Here is a 22,196-nt window from a genome sequence, read left to right on the forward strand (position 1 = left end):
TGTACTTCTTTCCATTAGGAATGCGCGATATACATATGTACCCATAAATAGGAGGCCGATATTTGGATAGTTTTATTACTATGCATTATTCAGATTATCCACCAATAACACAGGTGTAATTGCTTCAGTTGAGTTAACAAACACAGCATCTACACACTCCAATACTGTAGGTGGCGTTGAATAGTCAGTAGACTATTTAATACAGGAACATGTTTGACAGATCATTTCAAAGCATTTAATTTAATTTTGTATTATATTTTATTCTATTAAAGCCAATGTGTGTTTGCGAAGTTTTTTGATGTACATTTGAAGACTTGTGTTTTTTTGTTTGTTTTTTGTTTTTTACCAATAGTGAGAGTTATGGAATATTAAATCATTCATCTTTGCTCCTCCCTTACCTTTGCATAAACTACAGGTTATGAACTTCTTTTTTTGAAAGTGAAATCATCTGTTATCATATTAGTATCAGACATTAGAAGCAGGTTATCCGTAGCAGTTGAAAAAAAATTCACATTGTGCATCCCTACTTTCCACAGCATCATTGTTTGGCTTGTGGTAGTCAGGAGCTGAATTTAGATTTTTATCTTTGTTATGAAATCAGTTTTCATAACAAAGCTGGTCCCATATGGGCAGGCTACTCATTCTAACTTTACTTCTAAATGCTGCTCATTCACCTTTCTCCTGACAAAACCATTTAAGATCAAGGGCGGCATCACCTTTGCCACTAATGAGGTTGTTTATTTACCAAATTTCCTTGTGGACTGTGAGAGAAAAACAAGCCATGCATAGCAGAGCATATAATCAGTATTAGCAAAACAGAGCTCCAAAAGCTCCAAGTTCTGCATTTTGTGACAGTGTAACGCAGTGTAGCTTACCTGAAGTACCTGCATGTTAGACATTTAAACCTATCAAAGAGGCAGCTGAAGTGAAGAGACCACATTATTATAACCTCAACTTGGATTTGGAACTTTGGATTTGAAATGGGACATAATCTTTAAAGGAAGGACTGCTGATTTGAGCACTTTAAAGGCTGTTATGTAAAATGTTCCAGATACTCATTTCGGTAACATTTGCGACTTTATGATCTCATGTCAGGTTTTTAAAAACCCTGATGATTATGTCTAAATTCCACAACTTTGACTGCAAATGTGTCCAGATCTTTTTAATAGTAATGTCTTTTAAAACACAGACTTTTCATTTGATGGGCTGTTATTCTCTAGTGTCACTGTGCTAGTTAGACTGTACAGACAGATCATAGACAAGCAATAAGCTCCACTCTCTTCCCAAGTAACTTCATCACAATTGCAGACAATGTTACAAATGCTTGTAATATTATTTGAAATGGCAGCTTGCAGCATTTTTCAGCTGTAATAGAGGTCGAGTAATCAGCTCTTGGATTTCTGGGAACTTTGTCATGGCAACATGAGCCGCAATTAGGCCAAATAATCGGTGCCCAAACAGCAGCTGCATCGGTTAGTAAAAAAAAAAAAAAAAAGATTTGATATGTGAAAGGAACGGTCAAAAGTCATGATGCCATGTGCAAAACACTGACACACAGCTTTGACAAAGTGGACTGGGCACAAGGTAAAACTAACCAATAGGGATGTGACAGATATACAATATGCACGCTGTTTAAGGCTGCAGATACAGCTAATTGGCATCCAACCTAATGTGACACTACAATGTTGATTTACGAAATTCAAAATTGAAAATCCTTTCTTTTGTCTTCAATTTTTTACCTTTTTTTTATTGACTGTATTGTATTAAAAACTAAAAACTATCACATAAATTAGAGTTTTTCTTCTCATTTCCATCACAAATCTATCCACGGGATCCAGCATAGATTAGTTTAAACTGATGAAGAGCCTCTGGGCATTGATAGTTTGCAATAATAATAATGATGTACGTGTGGCACAGTTCTCTATTTGGTGCACAGCAGAATCCCATTTCTGCTTAAATCCGTCAATGATTTGCAGACCTGCTCATCAGAGCCCCTGTACACTGCTTTATTTGCTGATTTAGATTGGCTTCCAATCTCTGCGTAAATGTGTGAGGCTTTACTGTATGTTTGCTTATCTGTCCAGCCATCCCATCTATTCAAACAGCGTTCCTTTCATTTTAAGGCTGTGTGCTGGCTGGGCCTTTTTTTTTTTTTTTTTTCCTGGGACCTTTTCTGTTATTTTGGGACCAGATGGCGAGGGGCACGGAAGCGCCTCTTTTGTCCGGGCGCCCCAGTGAAAGGAGGCTGTCCTCCCTAATGTAATCAGCGGCACCGGAAGGGTCCATTTTGGGCTGTGAAAGAAGACAATCGGGTCTGGACACGTCTAGATTACAGAAACGCAGAGTTCATCTCCCGACCCTGCCCCCTTTGACCAAGGCCCTGGCATGGAGGATCCTCATCTTTGATCAGTGGAGGGTGGAGGTGCTGATCCGACCTCACGAGGGCCAAAGGCCACCCCCCCCCTCCGCTCTGTTTACCCTGCACTTGGCTGCTGCTGACACCTCCTTCCGGAAAGAGCCAGGGGGTGGTGGGTTGGTTGGGCATGGGGAGGATACCATGACCTGTCTAGACACCGTTGCTTGTTGCCCTGGTGTTACTAAGGGGATATAATGAACTTTGACCTCAAATGTAGTTGGTTAGGAGCCACTCTGGTCATCCAAGGAAGACATTTTTTTCCCTTTTTTAATTTTCTTGGTTGGGGGTGGGGAAATGAGGCGGGACAACGTATGTGACCCACATAATACACAATCTGCTTTGAGGGACCACAGGCATGAATTTGTTGGCAAAACTTCCTTTTTTTTAAATTTTAATAATTATGTGACATTTCCAGTTAGGTCACACCATGTCAGGACAAGATAGAGAACAATCTAGCTGACACATATCTTCGGTTTTCAACTCTGAAACAACAAAGCTCCTGAGAATTTGTTTGCTTTAGTTCTTCTGATCTCACGGTGACTCTCTTGGAAGGACTAATTTAGTTTTTTTTTAATTTTGTGGCAAGTTTTTGGCTCATGATAATTTTTTGATTTTGATACATTTTCGGACATTTTATTTCTAATGCACAGTAAGTAATCTTTGGATTTGATATCTGTTTTATCTCTGTAAATATTATACTCAACAGGCAGTTTCATGGTGATGGACATTGGTGAGTAATACTCATCTTTACAGGCAGTTTTCTAGTTTGAGCAGATGCACAGTATTTTTTTTATTTCATTCTGTTTTGTCTTGATAAAAGTGTGATTTTATATTTCAGTAAATTAAATTAATGTGCTGTATGTGTGCAGCTCTTCTCAACGTGGAATTTCCTCTTAATTTGTGCTAATACTGAACTTAAACGTGCATGATTTAATGAAAAATATGAGAAAATTATATAAACATGCGCTCAAGAAGGCCAGACGTTAAAGAATGCAAATCTCAGCCAAAATTTTAGAAGCAGACACTAACCCTGTCCTACAGTACTGATTTTTTTACTCTTGTACTATATATTGTGCTGGCCTATTGATGTGTTATCAGTAATTTTGAATATAAAAAACCCAAATGTCATAAACCAGATGAGTTTAGAATTATTTTAGATTTATATATAGTTAGGATGTCATTTTCGCTATTTGTTTTCAAATGGTCAGGTGGTTTATTTTCTAATAGAAATGTTTCTCCGTAGATGCAGTTAGATGTTCACATTACTATTATCTATCACGTCATGCTTCGTCCTGTACCTCGAGTCTAAGGTTTTGGCCTGAATCACAACAGAACCCAATGTGTGAATTGCTTTGATGTTGAGCCTGTTCCTCAGGAGTGGGTGTAGTGATTCCACCATCATGGCCGCCACTACCAACCCCGCCCTCTCGCCTGCCACTCAGGAACAGTTAAAATGGCAGCATGCAGCAAAATGAGTGAGAGGGAGAAAGAGAGAGACGCCCACTACTGCGAGCTGAGGCACGGTCGACTGAGCCGCAGCTCGCCTTGTATGCCAACTCAAACTGAGATGATTATTTTTGGTGTATTCGGCTGTCTGAGAACAATGTAGAATCCAAAGAAGTCTAGACAGGTAGATTGGGCTGAAATCAGTGAGGGGTTAACCTCTTTTGTCAGTGCTTTATCCAAAACCAGGAGTTCACGACGGTGCTCTATTCCCAGCCACAATTTGTCTGGATGTAGAACTAAAAGCCGCCGCATATTTCTCTTCTCGTCGATTGAATGTTAAAAAATAAAATCCTTCCAAACAAAACGAAGTAGCGAAACAATGGCGACCATTTTCATAGTACAAATGCAGCCAAAATAGAGAAAACATCTATGCTAAATATGCTGTTTTTATGGATTCACTGTTACCATTACTACAATATAATGGAAAGTGTTGACATTTTTGAACTCTTCACCCAGGTCTTTGGCCGGCTGCCATTTTATTCTCCAAATTATCGGTTGCAGCCTGGCACGGGGAACGGGCACTCACACTTGATTATCACAGGATTTTGCTGCTCTGTAGAATCTAAGATTTAAAAACAATCTATAATATTCATATACTGTACATGTGTTTTAGTTGCAATATGTTGCAGTATGTCTTAGTTTGGGTTGTGGGCACTTTCCATAGTATCATTTGTATTCTGAAGTGGTACAGTATTTCAGTGACTATATTCATTTTTAATGTAGGAAGAACAAAGTGCTATGATCAGTGGTCATTGAAACCCTTTGCTCTTAGTCAAACAGCTCTATGCATGTGCTTATTATGTCATCTACTTAATACCAATTAGAGGCTATACGCTACACCAACTCAACGCTGTTTCAATGAGCTAGAGACCCATTTGGAATGGATCACAGAGCGTAGATGTGTGTATCCAGCCTCAATAAACCGTCTGAAATTACCCCCAATCATTTCAAACCTTTGCAGGTCTGGCTGCCACTTCATAACAACTCTATTGCAAGGCATCCCACATCCAAACTGCAGTGTGGAGAATTTTAAGGTAAATGTCCAAATCGTCTATTTTTAGGTCTTCCTACTCCCACTGAATGACATTTTATTATTGGCTCTTGGTGTGAATATGTGTATTTCCTTTCTCTCCACAGTGCAGAGAGCTGGTGGTGGACTAGGAAGGAAGATGTCATGCTAAGGATGGGTTTTGGTGATGATGTTGCTGCTGTTGATGCAGCATCGAGCTCTCACTTTGTGCCTCTGTCAGTTATGATGCGTAACCACAAAGTGAGTGACAGGCCGGTCCCCGGGGAGAGCAGGGGGCCTGAGGTGAGTCAGATGTATCCTTGACCCTGTCGAGCTGTGTCAGCAAGCAACACAAACTCAGTAACAAAGGCCAGAAATGGCAGGACTGTACATTGTACATCTTAATTTAGTTTATAGAAGAAGAAGGATGTAAGATACACCAAGAAACCTAACAAACTTGCCTGTTTCTGCTCAGGAGATCTAGTTTTTCATTGCATAAACTCCCTCATCGTATGAATTATGAAATTATAATGCAGCATATCACATTACAGCTTGTAGCTTTGATACCTTTGCGTGCATTTGTTTCCTCCAGAGTACTGGGTGTTTTTAGAACCTGTCTCAAACATGAAGTTGGTACTGATTTTGGTAGGTATTCAGCATTGTTTACTTCAGTGCATTACAGATATAGTATAAAACACCAAACGCCACTTTAAGATATAAAAAGATGTCAGAGAAAGATATTTTTTCCGTGGAATTTTGTGGAGTCAGATCTTGTTTTTAAGCTTGTTTATTATGAATTTTGTTTGGTTGCATACCTATTTTAGCTCAAATTTAGCCTACATTTTAACTTCATTCAGGGATTCAGGGAGCAGAAAAGAAGTCGTCTGTAAATATTTCAGTACAAGTTCACTTGAGAATTTAAGAAAACCTTCGTTAGGGTGGTTACTGTACATGATACACGGGCAAACAGCCAAAGAATCATGAAAGTGTTTCACTGCAACCCTAAGTGTTACAATACTTGAAAGTGATCCAACTTTACAGATGTTATACTGTGTTATTAGACTGAGAAACATTCATTTTAACAAGCAATGCCCAGACGGATAACATTTTTCCAATGAGTGTTTAAGAAAACTTTCTTTGTGAAAAAAGTGTTGAATACAAAATATTTGTTTTATTATTGCATTTCTCACCTTGTTTTTGATTTGCCATATAATTTATAATATCAGGGAAAGAACATAAATTTTAAGTGTGATTCATTTTACACAGAAAATAGTTTTATTACTGTTTCATTATATGTAGTGCTACAACAATTAGTTGATGAAAAGAAAATTAACCTTTCATGATTCAGATTTCTGTCATTTAACAGGCAAAAATGTCAATGTGTTACTGGTTCCAACCTCTAAACTTAATATTTGCTCGTTTTGATCGTTTCTTTGTTTTATATCATTATAAATAACATGTCTTTGGATTTCTGAATTTTAATTTGACAAAACAAGCTATTTGAAAATGTCCCTTCATGCTCAGAAAAATTTTCTTTTTTCAATTTTATAGCCTGAATGATCAATAGACTAATGATACATTTAAACAGAAAACTATTAGATAATCATAATGATTAGTTGCAGGCAAAATTATGTTCAGCATAAATAAAAAGAGAAAAATGAACACAATCTGTCGACATTTCGCGGGTTAAAATTATTAATACATTGAGTGAAGAATATCTGCTTCCATTTGCTGAAAAGAAAAGTATATAATGGTTTGTGTTTGTTGTGAGTTTTAAAAGTGCATGTTGTGATCTATTGAATCTAAGCCACCAGTGTAACTTATTACAAATGGTTTCACCAAAGCGTTAGACAATGTATATTAAATGCAGTCTGAAAAAAAGTCAGTGTCACTGAAATATTTAATGCAACCACTTTCATTATCTGAAATAAACCCTAACTAGTTTTTTTTATGGACAATTTTTAACTCTTCATGAAGAAATATTTTCTATTTTCGATCATTACTGTTCCAAAATTTGTCCAAAAAAGAACATTTCTTTTTGACACATGCATGTTTCAGTCAGTGTAGACAAGAAGTACTGCAGGTCAAACCACATAATAAACAACTTTGTGAAATTTAATGCAAGATTTCATGTTTTAATTCTAACCCTGAGCAGAAACCGTCCACTAAAGAGCCCAGCTGTGGTCGCTACATGGGAAAAAGCACATGGAGATTTGTTTTTCCTGAATTTCGTTAAGGGAACAAAAAGAATCTTTATTGAAAAGTCTTGCATCTCTTTACAAGGGTCGCTCAAACACGGTGTGTGAAATGAGAGTTGCCTGGGTGTGACTTTTGCAGAAAGCATCCGCTTGCTATTGTCTGCCTAGTCAACTTCTGCAGGCCCCAGTGCCCTGACTTCCATACATGAGAGATCAAGGGTTACCAAGGTGCTTTTGAGAAAGGAGGGCTCAATGTGAGAGGGGACAAACCAGTCCACAAAATACTCATTTCCTTTGCATGTTAGGTGCCCTAGTGGGGCTTCAGACGGGGTCACTGACACAGCTACTGGGATTGAGGGTTTTTTTTTGTTTTTTTTTTCCTCCATCGGTGTTCCTAATGAAAACTGTTGCTCGCCTTTTCATTGGCTTGCGACTGCTATCTGCAGCCTGTACAGTATGCAGCTTGATAATGTGCTGAGTTTGCCCAAAAGAAAGTTTGTTCAGACTCTGGCTGTTTATCCGGTGCCAGACAGAGGCACCTCATGTAGAAAAGGTAAAAGTAATTCTGTCCACCTCTCATTCTTGCCAGAAAGTTCAGTCACTGAGCCACGGCATTAACTTGTATTCTAACAAGATTAAAATATATTCGTCCTGGGGATTAGCATAGTTAGGTGTCCTTTTGCCTCTTTTTTTCCTGCACTGGTGCGGTGACAGTGGGCTTTGATCTGTGTTGCGAGGCAAGAGTCCTGGCTTGGACCTAGCCATTCGAGTGCCAAGTGTGAAATTGGCCTGATGTCATCCCCATTCTTCACCTTTTACATCTTTCACCACTTTAATTATGTTTCCGCCACAAAGCCTAGGCACCTCTGAGCAGATTCCACTCTGGCCGTAGGAAGCATTTAGAAACTGGGTAAATGACACAGTAGGGGAGGGGGAGGATGGTAGGAGAGGTCATAGCAGGATGGGGCCCTTTTGTGTTTAGAGGTAGACATTGATACTTTCCTGATGTATCCTGTGCTCACTTCCATTTTTTACAGCATGAGAACTTTGTGAAATTGTCAGCAATACTCCCGAAAATAACTTTTATTCCAGGCATTTTTACCACTTCTGCATCCTATTCCAAAGGAAATGTGCATTTCTCAGTGTTATCTCTTCAGATTACTGATGATTTATGATGTCATTTATTATGTTTCCACAGCAATGGAGACGTTTTTGGTCGCGTGAAGCTGTTAGAGGCCCCAAACAAGGACCACTTCTGGTCACTTTACCACCTGAATCTCACTTTTCCTGATGAGACAAATTATTCTCCGATAAAAAGCTGTTGTTCCAGGAGGCTGTGCCCGTGCAGCTGTATAGCTCCAGCTATTGTTCATGCATTGGTGTCCCTATCTGAACTTCAGGGAGCTTCTCTGCCGGTGAATATTTTGATGAAGGTTCCTATTGATGCGCTGAATGAAGGACCAAAACAACAGTGGTATGTGTGCATGTGAGGAGGAACAGAAATGAATGAAGTGTATGGGGATGTGTGCGTGCCAGGCAAGAATAAAATAAAACCAAGTGATAGTAAGATGTGTGTGTGTGTGTGTGTGAGAGAGAGAGAGTATGAGTTAGTGAGTGAGAAAGCTGTGTGTGGAGAATGGGTTACTGAGGGGCGGGAGGGGGGAAACCAGCCACCTGCAGCCATGACAGGCTTTGACCTTCATTGCTCTCTCTCTCTTTCCTTCTCTCTCTCCAGTGTGTGTCTCTCTTTCTCTCACCCCCTCCCTCCCCTCCCCTCTCACTCTCTCCTTTCGACTCCCATTCCTGCCTTGTGATAGAAGCACAGGCTCTTTTCAGAAGCGGCGAGGAAGACTGACCGTCGTGGAGACAGTGCTGGGAGCAGCCCTATCTGCTCTAATGCTAGTCACTGGCCGTTAGACATGGCGTTCAAAGACTAGCGGTGCAAGTATGGAAATGCAGATAAGGCATTGTTGAGGAAACATGCCTGGGAATTGTTCAAGGCTTTCCCTTGCATAATGTTTGGATGCTTTCGCAAATGTTTTAATCTGAAAACCCATGAATTTGATCCTCCGTGAATGTGATGCAGAACCGCCCATAGAATGAGTGGGCGTTTGCATGCAAAGGATTGTCATGCTATGCAAATTAATATTAATTGTGATTGCATTTGTGAATATTTGACATCTGGCAGCATTTATTTAAAACTATTTTTGTATATATTTCTCTTTTCAAGACAATTGTATCCAGTATTGCATTTGTATTTTCTAGATTATAATGCCTGCAGAAGCTCTACATTGATTGAAGGTCACGCTTATTGCTTCAGCCAGGCCTTATTTTTTTCCTGTGTTTTTACATCAACTTTTTCTTCACATAAAGATGCTAGAGACTTGTTTGTGTATAATCTTCAAGGTTTATTTACTCTTCTTTTGCAGTTTTCAGGAGGCAGTTAATTACACAATTAATACATGATACAAATTATGTACATTTATACCAAAGAATACTTCCAACATAAAATAAAAAATAGCATTGTATTCTACAACTCTGTGTTGTAATTTTATTTAAACATGTTCATATATAGATAGATATACGCTGATGAGTAAATTCATAATGTCGTACCAGCAGTTTTTCATAAAGGCATTAAACTTGAATAGTCTGCATTTGAAGTAATACTGCTTCTCTGATTCGGCACAGTTCTGTTTCATAAAAAGTTCACACTTGAACTTTAAGGCAAAGTGTGTTTCTGTTTGGTGGATTTTAATTCACACACACTTTTTGCAGATACACAACAAAAACACTTTGAAAGGCAAAAAGTCCACAATTTGGTATGGATACAGTCTAAAACTTAGCTCGATCATACTCCCCTCGATAAAGACCAAAGTTTATAAACACAGTTATTTGCCCAAGTACAACAAATTGCAGCTTTCATGCAAAGGCCCCATAAACTATTTTCATTCACAAAAAAAAGAAAGAAAAAAAAAGAAACAAAGAAGTTATTGCAAGATAAACAAGCAGTGTAAACACCTCAGATATCTACTCTAAAGCAACACTGGTCATTGGATAGATTTTTTTTCTCAATATAATCTATATAAATACACATATGAAGTCCTTTCAACAACGATAAGAGATTTCCAACATTTGTAATACAGTCACTGACGGTTTTGCCTTCTTTTATGATAAATGGATATGTAATAAAACTGTATAGATAGAGAAAGATTTAACAAGAACATCCAATAACCTGCTTTTATAGTCTATACTCAGAATGGTTGTCATCATTGTCTTTATGCTACAGAGTTGTTCTGTGACTTTATAGGCAGCATTATAGCCTTCAATCAGTTAAGCTACAAAAAAATGATTCATATTGCTAGTTCAAACTATAATAGCTGCACTGATGCATTGGTAGAACGAAGGGAGCACGCACATAATATCTGTTTAAAGGCTATAAGACGACCACATACATAGAAGCAAGGCCTAGCTTAGCATTTTAGTTAAGTGGCGTGTTAGAAAAAAATCGCTACCTCTCTCAGTCACTTAGTATTATAATAATAATAATAATAACAAACAGTTCCTGTGATTTTTTTTCTTTTTCTTTTAAAAAACGTATCAAAATTCATTGTCTGCCCAATTTAGGTCTGCAAGTGACAATCAAAAAAACCACTTCCTCTGTCCGGTTTTTCACATTAAAACACAACCAAGGAAACCAACAAGCATGGAAATAAAACTGGTGTTAGCATTTATTTAAATTCACAGTAGCCTGGATGCAGCAGAAAAATATTCTTTGGACTTCAGTTTGTTCACTTCACTGACAGATCGAAACGTCATGTGCCAGTTAGTTCAATGTAAAATGATGACAATCATGGTAGGCCTATAGAAAAATGATGGGTGTAAGCATGTGTACCTCCTGGGGGGGTTTGGGGGGGACGACAAACAATGAAAACATACCTTTATACAACATCTCTTATAGACGTGATATTGCAGAAATATCTCTCTTATTTTTTTAAACAATTTATGCTGGTATACTCTACACTGGCCCTTTTATTCGATGAAATTATTGCATTGTAGGCTTAACAAAACCTCCCATATCACGAAAAACCCTATAATATTCCTATAGGAACCTATAGAGACCATTAAATATGCCTGTAGGGACTCTTTGAAGTCCTATTTTTTTATTTTTTTTATTTCCTGTAGTGGGTCAGTATTATAGTGATAGTGATATAACTTTGTGGTATTTGTATCTGCTGTAAATATTCCTGTAGTTTTGAAGTGATATCTCTATAAAAATCTATCATAGGATTACTATAGGTTCTTTTTCGTCAGGAGGCTGCTGTGACTTCTCTGGAAATCAATCGCTGTCTGATTTTTCGTCCTTCGACGTGACGGTGGCGTGATTGTACAGTCCCTGTGCCATCAGGTGCAAGGCCAGACTGTTCTTAGCGCCAGTAGCCTTCTTGATTTTGGCCCTCTTGTTCTGAAACCAGATCTTGATCTGGGACTCGTTGAGACCCAGCTCCTGCGCCAGGTTCTGCCGCCTCTGCTCGGTCAGATACCGGTTTGTCTGAAACTCCGATTTTAGTCTTTGCAGCTGCTCTGCTGTGAAGGCCGTCCGTGGTCGCTTGTCCTCTTTGCTGGTCGTTTTCTTCTTTGGTTTGCGTGATCGTGGCCCTGCAGTGTGGGGTAGAGGGGGCAGAGACACATATATGGGTTTATTAGTATCGAAATATGCTCCTGAATATGGGCAACACATAAAAGCATGCCCAAAAATCAGGCAAACGGCTTAAAAACAACTTTAGAGATTTAAAAAATATTTTTTTTTAGGTTATCCCATTAAAATACTCAATCCACGTATTACTACTATTACTACTATTATTAGAATAGGGTCTGTAAATGTATCCAAAACACGTGCGTAAAGTCTATTTTATAAGAAAATGTGGCCTAGATTTTTTTAAACTAATTTTTATCTCCAAAATTGAGAAATAAGTCAACAAATATATTTTAAGACATCTATTGTCATTGTTTGACTATAGTCTTTTGAAGTTTTTAATATAAAACAAATCACTAAATTACGTTGTATTTATTCCCTAACGCGTTTATGCCAAACCATTATGAGGACTGATTGTAAAATGTTGACACGTCCACTGGAAGAAAAAAAAAACACCCAAGAAGCAAAAGCTCCCCTCCCTCCCTGTTTCCATCCCTCTGCCTCGCTTACACACATATACGTACGAGTACGTACACACACACACACACACACACACACACACACACACACACACACTGATATTGCCTGTAGTAATAAGGAATTATTAACCAATAGGACAACACTTGGGGAAAACATCACTGCCACACTGTTTTGAAATACAGAATGCAGTTGAATGCAGCTACTTTGCATTTTTTGTTTTTGTGGGTCACTTGAAAAGCTCCTGAATGGACAAACGTGAATAGAATTCAAGCAGCACACATTAGATACACGTTAATTTTCCATCTGAGGCCTGTTTGGTGGAGCTGTAGTGTTTGGTTCCCTCCTCCAAAACATTAATGAAACAACAGAACACAGGCCGAACCTTTATCCTCATGAATCAGCTTGTGCATGTGTGTATGTGTGTGGTTTTTTTCTTCTTCAAGCAGCCCATATAAAAACTGTGCAGCTCTACAACTCGTAGTAGTCGCCTACGCCACTCCATACAGCGTTACATAATGCATGAGAACAAGTTGTACCCCACTTTTTTATAGCCAGTAAGAAAAATTATCTTCATAATAACTTTTCTGCAGCCTGACGAGTTGTTGCACCCGTTTTCTTGCAAAAAGAAACCAAAAATCCTAATGAAAAACTTAGAGTATAAACATGAGCCATGCAAGCGTCCATTGTGGAAACGGATGCATATTTAATTCATCCCAAACAAGACTCGCCTAATGCTTCTAACCAGCAAAACAAATACTACAAATACATCTTTGCAGATTCTCTGGGATACATGCAGCATGTCAACGCGCTTATGTTTTCTATACGTAGGACCCCACTATTATCATATTCATAACCCGAGGAAATATACGAAAGCACTGCCTGAATGGGAGCATTTGAGTGAAAACAAAATCTGTGCGTAAAAGCTTAAAAAAAGGCCTTTTTAATACGTTTTGATGTATTTTGTTGGGTAATTAAAATATAATAAAGAAATAAAGATTTAAGTTGAGTTTTACTGATTTAAATAAATATTTTTTCGTTCTTGTTTGCATTTAAAATAGGCCTCCACGCACCGAAAGCCCAATTTTTCTTTCCCTCTCATTTATTTATTTTTCTGCTTTTTACAAAAACATTCTACTCTTGCACTCTACTACGAGATTTATGTTCCGCATTAAATCATATTTCTAATTTTTTAAAATTGATTTATGTTGAGTAAATTGTCAGCCTGCGCCGTTCAGCACGCTTCGCTACTCTACTCGGGAGAAGTCGGTCAAGGCATCCGGGGTCAGTGTTACGGGGTATTTCAGGTTACCGAGAATACGGTATAGTAAAACACGGTGCCACCAACCTGAAGAAGGCCTGTCCGAGTATCTGGTGCAGTAGACCCAGGCTGGCCACAGCATGTTCTGAGACTGGGAAGGGTTTGAGCTGGCTTGGGAACTGTCTGAGTCTGAGCTTAGGCACTGGTCTCCGCTCTCCCCGCGGGGTTTCAGGGGCTCCTTGGCGGCTATAGCGGACTTCTTAGTCCCGGTGACCGTGTGTGGGGTGGAGGTTCCCTCCGCCGGCACCGTGTTCCCCACCGGCTCGGTCTGAGGGGCGTCGGGGCTGTTGTTGCTGCTCTCCCGCGACGCCAGGCTACTCTCTTCGCGGTTTGCGCTCCCGTCCTTTTTCCGGCCGAAATCCGGCCGCAGGATGTTGTCGATAAAGAAATTGGTGACCCGGTGAGGGATCTGCAGGTTCCCCGGCGCCTGTAACAGGGGAAGGATGGCTCTGTTGGATTCATCCGCCGACTCCTGCCGCTCCACCACGTCTCTGTTGCCGTGATCATTTTCTTCCATACTGATTCACTTTCCCCGCTTTACTCTCTTTAACCCCTTTATCGCTCTCTTCGCTGCAATAAAATTCGCAAAGAACTTCGGGAGGATTAAATTGCAGAAAAAAAACAACTGCACGCGTGGAATATATAAAAAATAAACTCAGAGACTAGTGAGTGCCTTGGACACCATGCAAAGCCTTGCGCTAGTGTCCTCTGAGAAAAGCATACTTTTTGACATATATTCCCTCAATCTCGGGTTACAACTGATACCGCAGAGCTAAAAACGTGTGCCATTTGCGCACTATCCAATTTAGTGCTATCCGATTTCAGTGTGCTCAGTAATGCCTACACCTAAACTAAACTAAGGGTAAATAAAGAGGCTCCTAAACTGATGCTCTAATACTCTCACTCTGGAGTTTTGTTCTTATTTTCAATACGAGCCCCCCGAGTGACGTTTTCCCACCGTCCTCCCAGACACGTGCCTTGGACCAATGGCGTGGCAGAAACCGGGACACGTGACGCAGACTCCAGAGCAGTCCACAAACGCCCATCCTCGCCTTAGTAAAGGGAAAGAGTCCTGGGCTGACGGAGGGAGAAGCCTAATTTAAATCCAGTGCATGCTCTCACATACTCCCAATATTTCATCTGTGTTTATGAAGCTGTAACTTCATTTTTTTTTGCAGTTTAAGTTTACTAAAGAAAACACGTTGCTCATCAGCTTGTTTGTGTGATTAAAACAATGGCAGATTGAAGCACTGGCTGTCAGAGTGGGCTGTGGGGACCCCCGGGGTTCCTCGCTTGCAGGGCAGGGAGGGATTCCCAATAAAACGAGTAATGGTGCATTTTTACTATATTTGAATGTACTATATCAAATAGATAAGTTCCATCGTCGACATTGTAAGACGCCCACAGTTTAATATTAAAACAATAACAACTAAAAATGTGCTAATTTGAAGGCAAAGTTGACAAAATCATATTAAATTAGGTAAAAATGGCCTAATGTTGGTGTATTTAGGGGTCCGGGACATGCAAATCAATTAGGCAACATGTGCGGAAATATCATCTGAAAATACAACACTGAAACACTATTATTAGCATTAATACTATACGGTATCTGCATTAAAGGTTATTGTAACACTTGTAAGGTCAGTTGGACTCGGTAAGTTAAAGTCAGTTTGTCCTGGCCAAGGTTAAATGCGTAAAACAATAGCTGCATGCTCATGTGGAGACGAGGATGGACTCACGGTATTTTTATAATTATTATTTAATCTCAAACCTGTTAAATCTATAGTAGCAACAGATTCTTGGTTCAATGGTGAAATAAGCACTTTATTTGCAGGATGTGCCTAATGTGACATGGTGCTTTCAGTCTCATAATTGGCCACAAAATGCATCAAAAGTGAAATGTGACAGCTAAAGAGTCTCTCCCTGTCTGATTCCAAACGCGCAGAGATGTGTGTTAAGTATTTTTGATGTTCTCATGTTCGCCTGTCGTGACGCTGCGGTCGACCAAGAAACTGGGTCCATATCCCTTTAAAAGAAATCAGTGATGCAAACAAACTGTTTTGTGCACGGTGCTCAGGATACTGAGTCGCGCCAAAGACAAAACTTTGAGTAACTTTGCTGACCAGCGCTAAGTTTCTATTCCTCCTCCCAGGACGCCAGCCGGGGCTGCAGGGATGAGCTCAGCCGGTCCTCCGCTGGCGTTTGAACCAGGAGCTGCGCGTAAAAGAGAAGGGGGCACCGATGAGGACCAGAGGAGCAGCAAGACTCAGACTGAGTGAGGAGCCTTTGAACAATTCAGTTAGAAAGTCAGACAGCTGCTTTCTTTTTATTATTACAGCCATGCATTGTCTGATCCTCTAGTTTTTGGGGAGTAGAGTGGACCCCCATTTCTAAAATCAACACACGACACATACTTTGTTGTAGAATTTGATTATTTGTAGTTATTATATGATGGATTAATCAGATTTTTAAAACTATGATGACTTTTGCTACATTTCTTTTTTTACTTTTTGGATGTTTTGAAGGATGCAACAATAACCTGCTGCTCAAAACTGTTGTTTTAATTTGTGTTTGAGACAACCTGTAATTTAAACTCTAGACTAATCCTGGTTTTGTCCTGCGGGAAACATTCTATCCTTGACGTTTCACTTGTTAAACACAGGCTTTGTGCAAACTTCAAAGCAATTGTAGTGAAGTCTTATTAGCTTAAATATTAGTTTGGGGTTTGCGTAAACACGCGTAAAAGCCACTAATATGCTCACATAGTCACAAAATACCACATCCCAGCTTTAGGCCCATTTTGGGGGGCAGCATTTTTCTATTCCAACTAAATTCTTTTTTTTCTGTTATTGCTGCATATTTTTTTTCTTAATTCTTATCCCAAAAATCTACCTGCACACCCTATTCTCCTGTCCCACATGGCACCAGCACAAAGGGCCCATCCAGGCTCTCACGTCGGGCTGCTCAAGTGAAAGTTGGGAGTGAAAGATGTAATTAGACAGGCCACTCTCATGCTGCGATTGTTTCTCACTTGTGAGGGGAAGCGCAGATTAATGTTGAGCGCTAAATAAGCAGCAGACAATGGAGGCACAGACAGGCCGCTACCGCCTGGGCTTGGCCTCTAACCCCACAGCAAAACAGGGATGTCTGGAGGAAATGACACCATTTCAGCCTCTGAATTATAATAAGAGCCTGTGCGCACTGCAAAAAAATGCACATTTTAACACGCCAAAAAGGCTTCTCATAAGCCATAGGATCAGATTTTTCTTTAAAAAGTGACATGTCTATCCCTTGTTTCATTTATTTCCATTTGAGGTAGCCTTTAAAAACAAAAAAATGACTGAATAGATTCTAGCGAGTCGGGAATAGTGATTTTCACGCGCAGGAACTACCTTTTCCAAAAAATGCTGGAAATAGGTGAACGCCAGTGTGCAAAACTCATCTCACTTTACTGCAGTTTTTAGTTACAAAACAAGCTTCTAATCCCCAAAAACAGACTATATGTGTATTTTTTGCAGTGTATATGGTACACGCATATAATCCCACTATTGTGTGATTTTCATTCACTATTGTCTGTTCAGTTCAGTTCATAAAAATGCCTCTTCCTGTTTTAGCAGAAAATCATCGCTATGTTTACTTTGCTTACGTAGGATTTTGACTTTTTGCTTTCCTTTGATGAAAACACATGGTGGGATATTTTGTTCTGGTTTCTTAGGGGTTAAAATAGTACAGCATCCAGTTGATTTGCATATTACTATACTGTTGTTTTTAAGTTTTTTATTTCCAAGTAAAGTCAGACATTAATCCACCCACATGAAGCTGTTTTATAAGCCTGCTTTATTGTTGTGTTTGGGTGTTTTTGGCACCATGTTGCTTTGTAGTCTTATTGTCTTGCTCTTCATCGGCTGTAAGTTGCTTTAGAAAGTGAAGTCTCTTCATATTCAGACTTCAGGATGTTTGTTTCTTAAATATTAAGTGGGGAAATAAGTGGGTGAAGGGAATTTTAAAATTAGGTTTTATGATGATTGCTCACCCTTGGACATAATGTTTTTATATGTAAGGCCTGCCCAGACGCGCTGATATGAATCCAAAAATAATATATTTTTTTTTCTTGCTTGTAACTTGATCAAAAAGTATCCAGAAAACGTGCATGCGTGTGTGTATCATGCAGGCCTTTTGCATTACAGGCGTTGTAGTTTTTATTAAAGGTCACTTTAAAACCTGTGCATATGTGCACTTTTCCATAAAGCATTATCTAATATTCCTGCAGCCTTTCAGATAGAAGCCTGAAAATGCGACTATTATCCAATTCGTGATGAACACAAATATGTGCAACAATCGTCCTTCACGTGTTGAACACAAATGCACGTGTTTTCATATTCCAGTGATAATTTTCTTCATAGCAGCCCGTCACGTAGCGTTCAAACAGCCGCCAGCAGGCCCAGGCCAAACCCCCCGAATCCAGGATGCCAAGTTTTAGATATTTCTTGACACCATTATTAGTAATTTGCCATCATGCGATCACCATTGTTATTTTTTTTTTACTATTTTAAAAGTGTGTATTTCCTTATGGTTAATGCAGAGGTTGGGTGGAATTATTATTTAGCGTGAATATATATTGTACTGTTGTTCAGGGAAGCAGGAAATATTGATTAACGTGCATGTCATGTCTGTCAGGTTCTACTAAATAAGTGAATGCTTCACTTTTCTTCTCTCATGTGCAAAAAAATGCATTGGAGAATCTCTTCTGCATTGCATGGAAGGGTTAATATTCCCTGTTTAAAAAAATCCAGACTAGTATCGAACAGTTTGAACGTGTGATTGTGTTTCTATGCAGCCTATAAATCCATTTCATATTCACTTAGCCTATAGCTCTGCAGCCCCCCCCCCCCCCCCTCCTCACACACATATACACACCCCTCCTACTACTATAATAAATCGCATGCATTGTGCGCATGTGCCCTGTCCTTGAGTTCCTATAACCTATTTTTTTCCTCTGTATTTTCCTTGGTAGGATTGTCTTACACGTCACCAGCGCTCAGTACTATGGAGTACTACAAAAGGTGACGCGCAGAAGGAGGATTTGTGAATGGACGCCGTGATGTGTGCCAGCTCACAGATCAGAGGGTGGTGGGACCTCTGCAGATGCACCCTGAGCCCCCACCCCACCCGTACCCCGGCACCCCCTCCCTCCCATCCCTCCCTCCCTCGGTCACCATCCCTCCCTCCAGATGAATGGGGGTCTCTAAGATATCAGCTCTGTCACCATGCAGGGGTCGGACCAAATCCTCCAGCTTCCTGTGCCTTTCAAAACCTGAAAGCAAGTCTCTCCTATTTGATGATCCTGTATGATTTTTTTTGTTGTGCTTTTGTGGGCCCTGGAAGCTCGCTGCCCCCTGTTTTTTTTTTTTTTACAGCCCGGGTCAGCCAAGAGCATGGCAGCCGAATTAGAGAAGATTAGAAACGGGCCTAATTGCGCAGAGTCTACACTGCAAAAAGTCAATCAGTGCAGAAAGAAAATTAATCTAAAAATACATTTTAGGATTTGGCGAGGGAGTTCTACCTTTTTCCAACGCCCCATTGTTTTCCAGGAATTTTTCAGGTCGTATAGTTGATTGAATGTAGCAGGAATGTGCAGATCACACTAAAATGTATGGAAAAAATAGATTTGGATGTAAAACAAATTCAAATATTTCATTCTATTGCTACATTTGTGTTAATATTTGGATATTTTTGCAGTGTAATGCACGAACTAGGCCACTATCCCCCCACCCCACACACACACACACACACACACACCCCACACACACACCGAAATACAAGCCCATATGTTAAACTGGCTTCTTTTTAGGTAAAAGTTCGCTTCAGTCTGTATTTATTTTAGTAACCCTCCCTCCAGATATCACCCCTTCCTCCACTAAGTATTCATCATACATGACCGTATGTAGATAATGTCTATATAATATTTCTGTGGTGTTTACAGAAATCCTCTGGAGTCGCCGCGCTGCGGACTTTGGGGCTGCAGAATCTCGTGGTTTGAGCCCTTTATAGGTTTTAATAACTCTTAATCCGTCTGATCGGTCTGGCGTAGATAAGTCTCATTTGAATTGGGATTGTTCTTAAGGAGCGGCTCGTATTTCTCCACACAAGTCTCAAACAGAGCTTAGCACAAACAACTGCACCACCCTGAGCGCAATTAAGGCCTCAGTTAAATTGGATGAAGGCTAATTGAATGCAGCTGAGCTCCCATCAGCAAACTCTGAACGCTTCACTAATATGAGGAAAACGTTTGGTGGGCATCACGGATTTTTTTTCTCCCACCTCTCTGACGGAGGAAATATTTCTGAAAATGTAAAAAAAAAAAAAAAAAAAAAGAAGAAAGAAAGAGAATCAAAGCAGCAAAACTCCTTTCTGAATTTACATCTCATTGGAGAAAAGAGTATTTTTTCCTCATTGCTCATAAGACACAAAACTTAAGTGGGAAAAGTATCTTGTTTTTGATGCAAAGTGGAAGGAAACTTGTAATCCATACCAATATAAAAGTTTTGCAAGTTTACCACATTTAATATTGATTTGTGATCTTGCCCAAGCGGAAAACCTACTTTTTAAAAGAGTTGCTGATTAGTGTTTAAATCCTAAAAAAGGGCGTATTACGAGCCCAAGTTGTTCTCCGCGAGGTTACCATAAAGCTAGATGAAGATCACGAAGAGTCAGTGTGTTCTATTCCTAAAAATTTAATTGCCAAATACGGAATTTTAAATCGAACTTCAGGGAGAGCCAAGGCTAAAATAACACACCCTGCAGCTCTGACTACAAAATAAAACAAAAAAATGTTGCATTGCCAAAAAGAAATAAGTTATATAGAAAACCTTAAAAATTAAGAAACACAAGGAAAAGAGGGTGGCACCGGTGTTTAAATTATTATAGGAAATCCATGCCAAGAAATAGAATGTTAAACATATAAATTAATTGTTTCTTCAAGAAAAAAATGGCAAAAGAACTAAGGGATGAAAAAATAGCAGGGAAGAAGACACAGTGCGGTCAGTTTGAATTTAAAAGTAGCGTTTTAAATATTATTTTTATGTCAAAATAAAAGTGTAAAAGTCAATAAAGAGTTTAGTTTTCTGTTAAAGTCCCCCCTGTATGTCTGTCTAATACTCAACTGGTGTCAGGCCCATCATGCACTCTGTTTCTCAAATACTGTAGTTTTGCAGCTGGTCTGCAGGACTTTTCACGTCTTAACTCGCGACAGAGAAGAATAAACTGCACGTGGTGGCTATTTCCGTCAGGTTAATGGGTTTACATTCTCCGTGTTATAGAACAGGCTGCAGTGCAACATGGGGGGAGAGGGGGAGGCATTTCTCAATGAAAATGTGCCGCTAAACAGATTAAAAGAAAAGTCAATGTAATGTGTAAACTCCAGTCTACTTGCTGCTCAGAACCCCCCCCCCCCACTCACTCACTCACTCACTATCTCACTCACTCACTCACTCACAGCTCTGCATGTGGGCCCTTTAAAGTTTTTGGTCCTTGGATGCTTTACGCGTTCTGAATCGCCCAAATGCCTCGAGCACCTGTCTCGAGCTCTTGCGTGAGTTTATGAGCAGGGAGGAACAAGTGGGAGAGAGACAGGTGGAAAGCACTTGCTGCAGAATAAACTCATATTTGCACTCAGAGAGCAGGTTAAAGCATGCAGGCTGGACACTGAAATATCTTCTGTTTTTTCCCCTTTTTCCTCAGGTCACCAAAATATGATATTTATAGCCTGCAATTTAAAAATAAGATGTGCAATAACAACATCTCTGCAAGGTTTATTAAAAGAAGCATGTTAAACTAGATGTATGTAAGATATGTTTTTCAAATCTTATTAAGCTTCAATTTAAGCAACTTTTAAAAAGTAGAATCCACCTGCAGCTCGGCAACCTGTAGATCTTAGTGGGGAAATGTAAACCCAGCAGCCAGATGTCGTGTTAGGGAGGAGTGAGCTGCATATAATTAAACTAAACTATACTTTAAATTAATTTTGCACTAGCTTTCTGGTAGTTCGACCACATTCATATTTGCATTGTGATTAAAGTAGTTTAATTCCTTTTTTCCCCCTGCATTTTTATTTGTAGTTAACTTCTGAAACCACAAACAATTTGGGGCCACAAAAAGAAAAAGTAATACATTTTTATTTTTGCCATACCTTCTCTGCTGCATTTGAACCCCCTTTGACCAGACCGGCCCCTTCTCAGAAGTGGTTGTGAAAAATATTTGACATAGCTTTTAACCTTTTTTTAATCTGCATTTATCAGTTTTTGTATCAGGCACCAGTTGGTTATAAGCATAGATTATTGCTATTCATTTTCATATGTTTAGAGAAGTGGTTGCATGAAAAGTTACCTGTCCAACAGAGTAATCCTGCTTGGTGCAGAGCTCCCACCTGCTCTTTTTTGTGGAAGGCAGGTGTCTGACTGATGGACAGACAGAAAACTAAAGCTGACATTTCCTGCTCTTCCCCATGAATACTTGGGCATTGTATTTTTTATTTTATTTTATTTTTTGTTCATGTATGGCCTGTGAACACGTGGGCA

The 22,196-nt window shown here is 39.5% G+C and overlaps 1 protein-coding gene and 1 long non-coding RNA gene across 8 annotated transcripts in view; one reads left to right on the top strand and one right to left on the bottom strand.

The window, feature by feature from the left end:
• The window catches only part of LOC131961809 (uncharacterized), a 24,556-nt gene extending 14,844 nt beyond the window's left edge, over positions 1-9,712 (top strand). For 2 of the 7 annotated variants that reach the window (XR_009389896.1, XR_009389891.1), the window contains exons 5-7: positions 4,884-4,956; positions 5,060-8,603; positions 8,865-9,712. This is a non-coding gene — a long non-coding RNA (uncharacterized LOC131961809). Of the gene's footprint in view, positions 1-2,835; positions 4,957-5,059; positions 8,604-8,864 lie in introns of all 7 variants that reach the window. The other 5 variants (XR_009389895.1, XR_009389894.1, XR_009389893.1 and 2 more) reach the window with 5 other exon arrangements.
• en2a (engrailed homeobox 2a) lies at positions 9,517-14,608 on the bottom strand. Its single transcript, XM_059326701.1, has 2 exons — positions 13,648-14,608; positions 9,517-11,785 (listed from the first exon to the last, which is right to left on the bottom strand). The coding sequence occupies exons 1-2, from the start codon at positions 14,135-14,137 to the stop codon at positions 11,466-11,468; spliced, it is 810 nt and encodes a 269-aa protein (XP_059182684.1). The 5' UTR covers positions 14,138-14,608; the 3' UTR covers positions 9,517-11,465.
• Between the last annotated feature and the right edge of the window lie 7,588 nt (positions 14,609-22,196).

The sequence above is a fragment of the Centropristis striata genome, chromosome 23 (assembly GCF_030273125.1).
Source record: "Centropristis striata isolate RG_2023a ecotype Rhode Island chromosome 23, C.striata_1.0, whole genome shotgun sequence".
Classification (NCBI taxonomy): domain Eukaryota; kingdom Metazoa; phylum Chordata; class Actinopteri; order Perciformes; family Serranidae; genus Centropristis; species Centropristis striata.